The sequence below is a fragment of the Rosa rugosa genome, chromosome 5 (genome assembly GCF_958449725.1).
Source record: "Rosa rugosa chromosome 5, drRosRugo1.1, whole genome shotgun sequence".
In the NCBI taxonomy this organism is placed as follows: domain Eukaryota; kingdom Viridiplantae; phylum Streptophyta; class Magnoliopsida; order Rosales; family Rosaceae; genus Rosa; species Rosa rugosa.
Window position 1 is genome coordinate 28,386,522 of NC_084824.1, and position 12,609 is coordinate 28,399,130.

A 12,609-nucleotide genomic window follows, 5' to 3' on the forward strand; every position below is an offset into this window, starting at 1 on the left:
ATTAAACCCTATTCTTTTCCCTCCCTTCTTGTGTTTATGGCAACTGAAGCCTTGCTTTGTCTCTTGCACTTGCACACCTAAGATGTTGAGTGGGGTATGCAGACCGAGTTATCACTCTTGTAATGGCACCAGTTGTTCTTTAAGGAGACATCCAGTCTACCACCAAATGTAGATGGGACACCTGCCTTGTAAAGCTAGAGTGTTTCAGGTCGAAACGGTGGTGGTCTAGGCAAGTCAGGCTATCTCCAAATGTAGATGGGACACCTGCCTTGTAAAGCTAGTGTGTTTCAGGTCGAAACGGGGATGGTTTGACTCATGATCTTTCTGTAAAAAAAAAAAAAAAAGGAAAGCGGGGGTCGCAAAAAAAAAAAAAAAAAAGGAAAGTATATCAGTTGCTCAACGCTCAATGCGCCCTCATAGATCATGTCTCCATTTATATATATATTGTGCCTCTTCGTGATACTCTCTCTAAAACCTCTGATGATCTGGGTTCACTTTTCAGCATAGCACTTTTAGTACCCTAACTCAATTTGGTTTTGAAATAAATAGTGTTTCATTACTGAGACCTGCTCTCTTTCAAATCTGCTGGTTGATGCTCTTGAGAAGTGTTCATGTTGATGTTATCTTGGAAAAGCTCTGCTTGATTGCTCTGTGTGTGGTAATGGTCTGTCTCATGCATCATCTTTGCTTGGTTCTTCTTAATTGTGTCTGCTACAAAGTGCAGGTTACCTTGGTTCAAACATATACACTATTCTTCTTGATCTTTTGAAATTTGTCATAACATCCTGATATTCAAGAGTGTTTGAAGGTTCAATTCTATTGCAGGATCAGTTTGACATTTTATTCCTAGCCCCCTGATTAATGTTTGTTTCCGCTACTACCAATACATGAGTATTGAATTTAGGGGGAGTGAAATCTTATGCACAATATGCTTTGGTCCCTTTGTCCTTTCCAGGCAAAAAGGGGGAGAGATTGAAAGCTTAATGTTTCATATGCTTATGCTTACACTACTTCAACCATACATGTTCTTCACGGGTGTTATGCATATGCTTATGCTTACACTACTTCAACCATACATGTTCTTCACGGGTGTTATGTTTTTTGTGTGCAGATTACAACTTGGAAGTTCATATTTCTTGGGTCATGGTAGTATAGGATCAACTATTGTGTATGATTAAATGTATATGTTGTTTTGCCTAGGAAATGCCAAAGGGGGAGATTGTTAGTGCAATGTTTATTTTGATTGGCATTTCCTAAGCGCAACAACCAAGAGTCATCGTTTCTTGTAATAGCTTTCTACTCTTGGATCCTTGAAAGAATGGAATGCTTCAAGCTTCATGTACCACTCTCATCAATCAGGTATGTCTTGCATACATGTGCATGCTTGTCAAGAGGTTAGGACTGAACTTGTCTTTGAATCCTATTGTAGGATGCGAAAATCTTTTCAATCCTAATGCATTGATATGCGAATTTTCAGATGGTTTTATCCAAAGCATTCAAACTTTCTTAAATTGGTTTATGGGCTTTTCTAAATGATGATTCTATTTTAATCCATGCTTTATAAAAGACGTCATGAAGCCCATGTACATCAGAAACCCTAGCTCGTCCTCTCCTATATATATGTTTCTCTTAGGGTTGTTCATGTTGGTGGAATATATCAGAATATTTGGTCGTTGCCTTCTTGAGAGTTTTCTGCCTTTATCTTCAGAAAGCATTGAGCTAAAGTTTCATGTGAGAATCCTTCATAAGCTGTTCCTTGTTTAGCTTTTGAAGGGTTATCAAATCCCAAGCTTTTTCTGTCAAAAAAGTTTTCTGGTTTTATGCTTCATGTGTGTTGGTAGTTCATGCATGATTTGTGCCTTGAGGTGATTGACAACCGAGGTGAGAGTTGTGCCATCTTAAGATTGACAAAGGAGAACAAGGTCGCTGATTTGAAAGTAGCAAAGACGAGGAGACACCGCTGCCCACTAGATTGGTTCTAGTAGATGAGTTGTGTAAGATCTTTATGTACTTTCATATTCATATAGTGGATTGTTCACCGGCATAGTGCCCGCAGTTGTTTACCTCTTTGGAGGGTTTTACTGCGTCAACAGATCTTGTGTTATGTGTGATGATTTTACTTTGGATGGTTTGGTAAATTGAATAATTCATAACGTCATCAAAGATCTGCAGTTTCAATTAGGATTCAATTTCTATTGCAATCCTATATTAGGATGCGAAGAGGTCTGCACTCCTAGACTGATTTCAAAAGTTGTTGACATATTGATCAGTTCCGTTAGTTGAGAAACACACATATCCATTCTGTAATTACACCTCGTCTCGATTAAACTCTTCTATTTCAGTACATATGGTTATAATTTTATAATTTGAAGCTGTTTTTTTTTTTTTTGCCTTTTCTAAATCCATCACTACTAAAAATCAATTGAAATTATCTAGTACTATTTGATCTAGTGGCATAAATCTCTCAATTATAATTGTCCAGTCGTGAGTTCGACTTGTTTTTTTTTTTTGAATAAAGGGCGGTGCGGCTGCCCTCAAGCCTTGATTAATGAAACTGTCGAATACAGGGGGGGGGACATTGAGCCAAAACCCCTTATTACAATAGGCAACTAGAGAACATCTTGAAATACTATCATTAGTCTCTACTAAACAACTGTATTCAATTAGGCACCAACTAGCAAAGAGCGCTCTACTGGCGACTCTATTTGTTTTGACACAGCGGTGACACAACGGAAAGATAACTCGATCTGCAACTCGATTACAGCATAGCATAATTTCCATACGCACAGCTTTCCCATCATGTTGCCACTGGAAAATAAATCCAGTGACACTCAGTTTCACCCTGCCACTAGGAGGCAGCGACCATTTGACCAAGCAAGGAACTCGCCGCCTACCTAGAGCAGACACGTTACTGCCACTAGGAGGTTGCGACCATTTGATAAAGTCAGGAACTCGCCACCTATCTAGAGCAGACAAGGCACACGTGACACAAGGCCCACTTCGCCCTACCCAAACATGGTAGAGACTTATTGTCAACAAAACAACTAAACTTCGCCCTACCCAAACATGGTAGAGACTTATTGTCAACAAAACAACTAAACAAACAGAACAACTAAACCGTAACCAACAAAAAACAAAGCACAACCAGCAAGCTAGGGCCCAAGACCAAAGGCCCGGCCCAAACACCACTCTCCCCAGTAAGGACAGCTAGCGCCACAGGCAGCCATCGCCGCCACCATACTCTCGCTCCACCTCGCCGCCGCAACGCAACACCACTCCACCGCCTTGCCACACCACACCGCCGCATAGCATCACTATACCACGGATCGAGTCCTTCTGACAATAGTGGCCGGATCCCAAGGCGGAACAGATCCCTGTCGGGATCGACTCTGTCCTGAGCTTGAAGTCGCTGCCATCGCCCAGATCTCTGGTGCTTTGATGACTCCAGAGTTTGCCGCCGGCCAACTGCGCCGTACCGCCGCTCCTCACCTGCGCTTGCCCACAACCCGCGAAGGGCAGATCGAGATCGCTCTGTCCAACTCGGGAGATAGCCACCATCCACCTGCCCTGGGCCACGTCTCAGCCAAAAACCCTCGCCGGAGTGCGCAGAATCATCACTGGCCCGTCCGACGACGACGCCCCAAGGACGCGCCTCCGGATGGAGCATCACTCTCGCTCAACCACACCAGGCGCGTGAGGCGCGTTCTCCAATCCCACTTGAGTTTTTTTTTTATATATTTTCTGAGTTCGACTTGTTTATTCGTCGATTCACAGCGATGGTTGTCATGAGGTTAGTTAGCGAGAGGAACACAAATTCCTTGCTCATTCAACGTTTTATTTTTATTTTTTATTTTTTTCACTCGGTAAACTCCATCTTTCCCTCTTAATTTGGCGCTTTGCAAACCCACCATCACACACCTCATTTAGCAATATTATCTCCCTCTTTTCTCTTTCTCTTTCTCTCTCGTGAGATCACAGCAACTTCATTTTCGTCTTTGTACCAGTACAACCTCCCAAATCCAACACTCTTTCATGGCAGGTTTTCCATGACACACAGTGTTCCAAAAGTAATGCTTCCCTGGCCAGACTCCCATTCCCCATAACTACACTACCATTTTCAGAAAAGAACTAGTCGTTCATCCACCTTGGCTCAAAATCATTACATTGTACTCAACAATGGCTTTTCTCAGATTCCTCATATACACGCTGGCAATAACGTCCATGGTTTCTCTGCAACTCTGCATGGGCAACGACCCCATCCCGGCACAGCTAAACTACGACGTTTTGGGTCTCCTCGTCTTCAAATCCGACCTCCACGACCCTTCTTCCTACCTCGCTTCCTGGAACGAAGACGACGACTCCCCATGTTCATGGAACTTCATCCAATGCAACCCTACCACCGGAAGAGTCTCTCACCTCTCCCTCGACGGCTTAGGCCTTGAGGGCAAAATCGGAAAAGGTCTTCAGAATCTTCAGCACCTCAAGGTACTCTCTTTATCCAACAACAAGTTCACTGGTGAGCTTAGTCCAGAAAAACTTGCTCTTCCTCCAAATCTCCAAACGCTCAACTTAAGCCGAAACAGTTTCTCGGGACTAGTTCCCACTACTCTTGTGAACTTCAGCTCCATCAGATTTCTTGATCTTTCTGAGAACTCACTCTCTGGTTCACTCCCTGATTCGCTCTTTGATGCTTGTTTTTCGCTTCGCTACCTTTCTTTATCTGGAAACTTGCTAGAAGGGAACTTGCCTAGTACTCTTTCCAGATGCTCTTCTTTGAATGGCCTCAACATCTCCAACAACCGTTTCTCCGGTAACCCGGATTTCGAATCCGGGATTTGGTCCTTGGAACGGCTTCGTTCTTTGGATCTTTCAAACAATGCTCTTTCCGGGTTTGTGCCAAAAGGGATATCAGCCATACATAATTTGAAAGAGCTTTTAATCCAGAGGAACCACTTTTCTGGGCCAATGCCTTTTGATATTGGACTGTGTCCGCACTTGGGTAGGATTGATTTCAGTGAAAATCTCTTCACTGGTGAGTTACCGCAGTCGCTTCAGAAGTTGAATTCCTTGACATTTATGAGTCTTTCAGATAACATGTTCAATGGTGATTTTCCTCAATGGATTGGGTACATGAGCAGCCTACAGTACTTGGACTTTTCCAACAATGGCTTCACTGGAAGCCTCCCACCATCAATGGGTGACCTTAGATCTCTCAGTTATCTAAGTCTGTCTAACAACAAACTTGTTGGGACACTTCCAACTTCTCTTGTCTACTGCAACAAGTTGTCTGTGATTCGGTTGAGGGGTAATGATTTCAGTGGGAGCATACCAGAAGGTTTGTTTGGTCTGGGCTTGGAAGAGATAGATTTTTCGGATATGGGACTTACAGGTTCAATTCCACCCGGTTCGAGTAAATTGTTTGAGTCTTTGAAGATGTTGGATCTGTCAAGGAACAATCTCAAAGGCAACATTCCAGCAGAGGTGGGACTTTTATCCAACTTGAGATACTTGAATCTTTCATGGAACAATCTTCAATCAAGAATTCCCCCAGAGCTTGGATTCTTTTCGAACCTAACCGTGCTAGATCTCCGAAATAGCGCATTGTATGGTTCAATCCCAGGAGATATATGTGATTCTGGGAGTTTGGATATTCTCCAATTGGATGGTAATTCATTGACTGGCCCAATTCCTGATGAGATTGGGAATTGCTCATCCCTCTATTTGATGTAAGTCTGATTGATTATCTCTTGTTATCTGAATTTTTGTACATTGAAGTTTGAATTATATATACCAATTACTAACTGATAGATTTTCCTTTTTGTTGCAACTGCAGGAGTTTGTCACATAACAATTTAAGTGGTGCTATTCCAAAGTCCATTTCGAAGTTGAGCAAGCTCGAGATTCTCAAGTTAGAGTTCAATCAGTTGGGTGGAGAGATACCGCAAGAGCTTGGAAAATTGGAAAATCTTCTTGCTGTGAACATTTCATACAACAGATTAACAGGGAGGCTTCCTGTAGGGAGTGTGTTTCAGAGTTTGGATCAAAGTGCTTTGCAAGGAAACTTGGGTATTTGTTCACCATTGTTGAAGGGACCATGTACAATGAATGTACCTAAGCCTCTTGTTCTTGATCCAAATGCCTACCCCAACCAAATGGGTGGTGGGGATCATAGATTCCAAGGCGACTCTTCAGGGTCCCGAAAAGGACATCACCATATGTTCCTTAGCATATCTGCTATTGTGGCAATTTCAGCTGCTACATTGATTGCTGTTGGAGTAATTGTCATTACCCTTCTAAATGCATCTGCAAGAAGGAGGCCTGCATTTGTGGAAACTGCCTTGGAAAGCATGTGTTCGAGCTCTTCGCGATCGGGTAGTTTGGCATCAGGGAAGCTCATTCTGTTTGACTCAAGGTCATCACCGGATTGGATCAGCAGTCCTGAATCACTACTAAACAAGGCCTCTGAGCTCGGGGAGGGAGTCTTTGGGACAGTCTACAAAGTTCCACTGGGAGCTCAGGGAAGAATGGTGGCAATCAAAAAGCTTGTGACAACAAACATACTCCAATGTCTTGAAGACTTTGACAGAGAAGTTCGAGTCCTTGGAAAGGCGAGGCACCCGAATCTAGTAGCCCTGAAAGGATATTACTGGACTCCACAGATGCAGCTACTTGTAAATGAGTATGCCCCCAATGGCAACCTACAATCCAAACTCCATGATAGGCTTCATTCAAGTTCACCTCTTTCATGGGATGATAGGTTCAAAATCCTGCTTGGAATAGCAAGAGGACTTTCCCATTTGCACCATTCTTTCCGCCCGCCCATCATTCACTACAACATAAAACCAAGTAACATATTGCTCGATGAAAACCTCAACCCGAAGATTTCTGATTTTGCACTTGCAAGGCTACTAACCAAGATCGACAGGCACGTAGTGAGTAACAGATTTCAGAGTGCATTGGGCTATGTGGCACCGGAACTAGCTTGCCAGAGCCTAAGGGTAAACGAGAAATGCGATGTGTATGGTTTCGGTGTCTTGATCCTTGAGCTTGTCACTGGTAGAAGGCCAGTGGAATATGGGGAAGACAATGTGGTGATATTGACTGATCATGTGAGGGTTTTGCTTGAACAAGGCAATGTGTTGGGATGCATTGATCATAGCATGGGGGAGTACCCAGAGGATGAAGTCCTACCAGTGTTCAAGTTGGCCTTGGTGTGCACTTCTCAGATACCATCTTGCAGGCCAACCATGGCAGAAGTGGTGCAAATTCTTCAGATTATCAAGACTCCACTTCCACAGAGAATTGAGCGTTTCTAATTTTCAAAGAGCACATTTAGCAATCTTGCATAACTTGATAGAGATTGCTCCTCCTCCTTCCTTGTTGGAGTTTGTTAATTACTATTTTCTTTTTATTCGGATTTGATAGATAGGGAAACTTCCACTTGTTAATTTGTTGTTCTTCTCACCTGTAAGCAGATTTTCCTGATTGCTATTTTTAGATATCTAATGCGAAATGGATGAATTGTGCCTTTGATTGCATTGTGCATTTTGGAACACTTATATATATAGTTTGAAACCGGTTCAGATAAAGTCTTGAGCGCAAGTCAAGGAAAATGTGGCACTAATTAAAAAGAGTTTCTGATTGAAGAAAAATATCACTAAACTAATGGCTATTTAATCACTTCATCACCATTTGCAAATCATATTAGTCTAGTTATTTTCTAAACTCTATTTAGCTAATCACAATATATATAATTTTATAAAGGGTTTTACTTTTTTTTTTTTTTCGAAAGCTTTGTGGGAATTGTTCTTTGAAAAGGTGGGGAAAACCTTTGTTAGTTTGGAAGTGTGTTCTTTTAGCATTGTGCACACAAATGTAACATCTCTCATTCTCTCTCTCGAATTTCCCTACAGTTAAAGGTAGGTCTATGTACGGTACATTGTTAAGCTATTCGATCTGATTTCAAGCTAGATTACAACTACAAGGAATTTGTCGACTATTGTAAAAAGTTGATTTACTATTAATGTACCGATGCATTACTATACCTTATAGTTGGAAAAAGTGGTGTTTCACGGGGTTGTACAGGAGTAGGTCAATCACAATCAAAGTATCAAACTGTGAATTTCCATAATGTAAAACAATATTATTAGATAGTAGCATACAAAGGAGAGGTGACTTTATCATGACTATATAGACGACAGATAACACTTCACGGGTTTCTTTATAATTCAGCTTCATATCATGTGTCATGTGTGGTATTATATAATACAACAAGATGAAAATCAAATTGTAAAGTATACAATAATATGAAAGAATCTCCATCAACATCCCTATACAATAGCAAGGGAACACAACAGGACCAACCAATATAAACGACAGATACAATTATGCCAATCCAATGTGATACATGTCGAAAGTTATCATTCTTTACAATCTAAACCATTAAAATATGACATTCTCTTCCCCCAGCAACTATGAGTTGGTTTTGAAAATTCTTGGAGTACAATATGATATGGTATCATTCCCATTGTCGCAACGCATGCAGCAATGAGTTTTTAACTCTTTGGGTAACCTAATTTGTTTAGTTGATCAAAGTATGAAACAAAATATTCAACATTGGTGCTCTAGAGTATGAGATCCCATTGTCAGTATAATTCCCACCTAGATATTCTACCTTTTATTTATTCATTTTAAAAAATAAAATTTAAAAAAAATTAAAATTAAAAAAAAAAAAACGTCAGAAACAAATCCTCTCCAGCTAGAAATTGTAATTGTTCTTTGCCGCAAAAAAAAAAAAAAAAAAAAAAAAAAAAAAGCTAGAAATTGTAATTGTTATATGGATTAGATGGGTGTTCGCTCAAAAATTGTCCCGGCCGCGTGTCACTGGGCCGAGGGCTTCTTTGGCTTACACGTGTCCTTTTAGAGTGGTGACGTGTGAGCGGGCGTGCCAACTCGCGGCCGGTAGGCCAAGCGAGGTTTTGTTATAGATTGTAGATCTTGCGCCAATCTAACTTTTGATAAGTTGATTGTGGGCCGAGTAAGGATCGATCTCGGTCGCAGGGTTCTCGCTGCCTTGAATGCAAGGACTTTAGCACGGATCGGCCTTAACTAGCCGCAGCCTTCGTGCTGTGTAACTCGGTGATTGAGGTGAAAGTGAAGTGATGATACTTCTTTTTGTGATTTTGTATAAAGTAAATGACGTAAAGTAAATAACAACAAATACATAGCATAAACAGAAGTGCAGGTAAACAAAGTGCAGGAATGTAAAGGTGCAGCAAATAAAGTGCAGGAAGATAAATACCGGTAAAGAAAGCGATAAGATAAACACGTAGAGATTGATAAGTGTTGCTGAATTGTAGAAATGTATTGAGATAAAATTTGTGTACTCGCGTAGAGCGTTTGGTCGAGGACCTCTAACAATGAATCCTATGGTCTTTTTTATAGTGAAATTAAACTACCTAATGAAGGAAAAGAAGCAATCTTAGTCTTTATAGCTAAGACCGCATTGATTACAAATAGAACAATATTCATGTTTGTGATATTTTTGACGTTATCAATGATTGATTCTTTCATGAGTAATCAATCAGGTCTTGTAACTGATGATTGGCAATAACACCTCCTGATGCTCATTCAATATGACTTATGGGTCCGCGGTCAATCATTACGCCTTGTGATTCATTTGATCTCTCCTGATTTAATAACGGCTTTCTGCACACATTATCTTCGGGCATAAATTTGACAATAAACATTTAACGTGCCGCGGCTAATTGGTCGCGGTCATTCATTAGGCCTTGTGAGTCATTTGATCTTAGTAACGGTTCTCCGAACACGTTATCTTCTACCATAAAGTTGATAATCAACTTTGTAAATCTTTAATGTGCCGCGGCTAATTAGTCGTGGTCATTCATTGCGCTTTGTAGGTCGGGCCCACCTATCTGCCACGTGAGCCTTGCCAAATATTGGTTCAAACAGAGCCCCCCATAGTCCCTTGAGCTTCGGACTAAAAGATTATTTCTAGATAATTCTCTTGGCAAGGCACAGGCTCTATTATAAGAGTTATTGACATTCGTTACGCAGCAGCCACTCACTGCGGCTTTTCGTTACGCCACGGCTATTCAACCATTCAAGTGCGGTCCTAAGCCAAATTTCTTGCAGATTGCCAATTTTAGGTTCAAACAATGGGATGAGGTCTACACCTTTCCAATGATTTTTGTGTTGGAACAAAAAGAATTTCATGGAGTTTCGGGTACTGCAACTGAGAGGAAAAAGTGAGAATCTGATCTTATGATGCTGAGGTTTTGCATGCCGTAAGATTAGATTGGGAAGGTCTGTTACTAGTTTGGTTGGAGTTGTTGATTTTCGTTTAGGTAATTTTTTTTTTTTTTTTGTGTCAGATGGTTTGTCATAGACTCACAGGCATAGAACTATTTGAGTTGGTGTTGGTATTCCTTTTGGTTTTGCTTATTGAGTGAATTCTTTGTAGCTAATTACATTTTTCATTTTGATTTCTTTATTACATTAGTTATAAAAATTGAGTGCCTGAACAATGAACTGATTTGTGTCTATTTGTTTGTGATTGGGGATTTAATTTTGTGTCAGTGAGAGCACCAAAACTGTCACATCATAACAGAAGTGTGCACATTGCTAGCATCACTCAATGGTCATAGGATTGTAAATAGTATACAATAGTGTCATTTTTTTTTAGGGCAACGGAAGACTAATCCATTGATGTAAAATCATAATGACCTCACTCGTCAAGCATGAAGGGTGCAAACCACCCCTCATATTACAATGCATGCTCATCAGAGAACTCAAAACCAAAGGAAATCCAGAAAACTAAAATCCAAAACAAAGAAAACTACCAGCAAAATCAATAAATTAAAAAAGCAAGAACCATACGCCTTCTAACGTATGACACCTCCTTGATCCTTTTGACGCCTAAGACCCTTGTGGTGTACGTCGCTAAGACCAAACAGGCCCTCTCACACATTAGAAGAAGGAGGGGAACATCTCCTACTCGGACCGGGAAGCACACAAAGCCACCGCCTCCTCATGCCTACCATGCGCACTGCTAGGACCATCCTCTGTTGAAACTAAAACCATGGACTCTGAGCCTCCACAGACAAACGCTGCCGCCTTGACCTTATTTCTCTATCCCCGGGGCCTACCCTTCTTCTTGTAGACCTTGGGAGGTGACGTCACCTTCACCTCCACCAAACCATCGGAGGAAAATTCCAGCCCTAGGTTTTGTGGTTGCAGAGTAGCCGGGACAATAGCTAAACCATGTTTAGCCTTTTTACCCTCCTCGGAGTCCTCCTCCTCCCTAGGACGACGTACCCCAATCACTGGAGCCGCAGCAGAAGTGCCTTCAGACCCAGGCGAAGACACCAGCTCCGGAAGAGATCGAATCTGCACTTGTCTCTTCTTCAGCAGGCTAGGGACCTTGAAAGTCTAAAGCAGGGAAGGAGAAGGCTGAGAATTAGCCCTAAACACGAGGGCTGGAAGAACCGGTCCCGGTGCCTACGGCGAGCCCTCCTCCACCACAGTGTCGGCCTCCAACTCATCCTCCCTAGGGCACCTCTGCCCTCCATGATTCAGCAGAGCGCACAACCTGCACCGCCCCAGAAGCCTCTCATACCTGCACCGCAATGTGAGAATGTCAACAGGAGAAACCCTAACCCTACGATCCAGGCATACCGGGTCATTGATGGACAGAGTAAGCCGGACCCTAGCTTCTCCACGACGGAGAGCCAAACGATCAACCTCCAAAACCTCCAATCGTCCCTCCCACCAGCCAGACCGTGGATTCCGTCAAGATGCTCAGGATGCCCTGAAGAAAAACCCATATCCAAACGAAATCAAGCTTCACCGCAGAAATCTTCGAGAAGCCATCATAATCATTCAACAAGATCATAGCACGTTGAAAGCCCCACGGGCCTCCCTTCTTCACTTGAGCTACATCACGTTAATGGGTGAAAGTAAATAGAAAACGATCACCGTCAGTCCCCGTCAGTCGCCACATTGATCTCACCGCACTCCAGAAAGAATCCAAAACCACCTCCCTACAAGTATTAAGTTTCCCCACCAAGTAAAAGTGACGAGCAAGAAACTCCTTCCCCGGAACCCTAAGGCCCCAAGTCCGGCCACCGGTTCTTCACCCTCTCTGAGCAACAATTTGGTCGCTAGCCTAGTAGTCATGGAGGCAATAGCAGCATCCATGAAATAGGACGCCACACAACTTAGAAAAAACTCAAAACCCTAACCCTAGCAGAGCGAGAGAGAGGGGGAGTAAAAGTCGCTGTATTTTTTCCCCATACAATAGTGTCATTTTTGTTAAACACATTTATTTTAAATCCAACGAGTTGCTATTGCAAATTCATAAACAAAAATAGGAATGCCACCCCGCAAACCCATTAGCTAAACATAATTCACAATGGCCATTAAAATTCCTCGTTTTGCTAGTGTCAACATGCCCAAAATCATCATTTTATCAACCTTGGAAGGGTTTCGATCACTCCTTTATCTGTGACTGTGGACTAACAGGATGAGAAGAATTTAGCTCAACTGCACAGAGTTCTTTTCTCTTAATCCCTCTGAATTTCTATATTT

At 41.9% G+C, this 12,609-nt stretch overlaps 1 protein-coding gene and 1 long non-coding RNA gene across 2 annotated transcripts; both read left to right on the forward strand.

The window, feature by feature from the left end:
• The first annotated feature begins 444 nt into the window (after positions 1–444).
• LOC133712469 (uncharacterized) lies at positions 445–2,092 on the forward strand. The gene is made up of 2 exons (XR_009847427.1): positions 445–658; positions 1,112–2,092. It is a non-coding gene; the product is annotated as an uncharacterized LOC133712469 (long non-coding RNA).
• A 1,815-nt stretch (positions 2,093–3,907) lies between these two features.
• On the forward strand, positions 3,908–7,531 carry LOC133708862 (probably inactive leucine-rich repeat receptor-like protein kinase At3g28040). The gene is made up of 2 exons (XM_062134419.1): positions 3,908–5,726; positions 5,834–7,531. The coding sequence occupies exons 1-2, from the start codon at positions 4,177–4,179 to the stop codon at positions 7,314–7,316; spliced, it is 3,033 nt and encodes a 1,010-aa protein (XP_061990403.1). The 5' UTR covers positions 3,908–4,176; the 3' UTR covers positions 7,317–7,531.
• Positions 7,532–12,609: the final 5,078 nt, after the last annotated feature.

Bases quoted from the DNA above. Each gene is read 5' to 3' on its own strand.
- LOC133708862 (XM_062134419.1), top strand. From the start codon at position 4,177: ATGGCTTTTCTCAGATTCCTCATATACACGCTGGCAATAACGTCCATG. The intron at 5,727-5,833 runs GTAAGTCTGATT...TTGCAACTGCAG, and splicing joins TGCTCATCCCTCTATTTGAT to GAGTTTGTCACATAACAATT.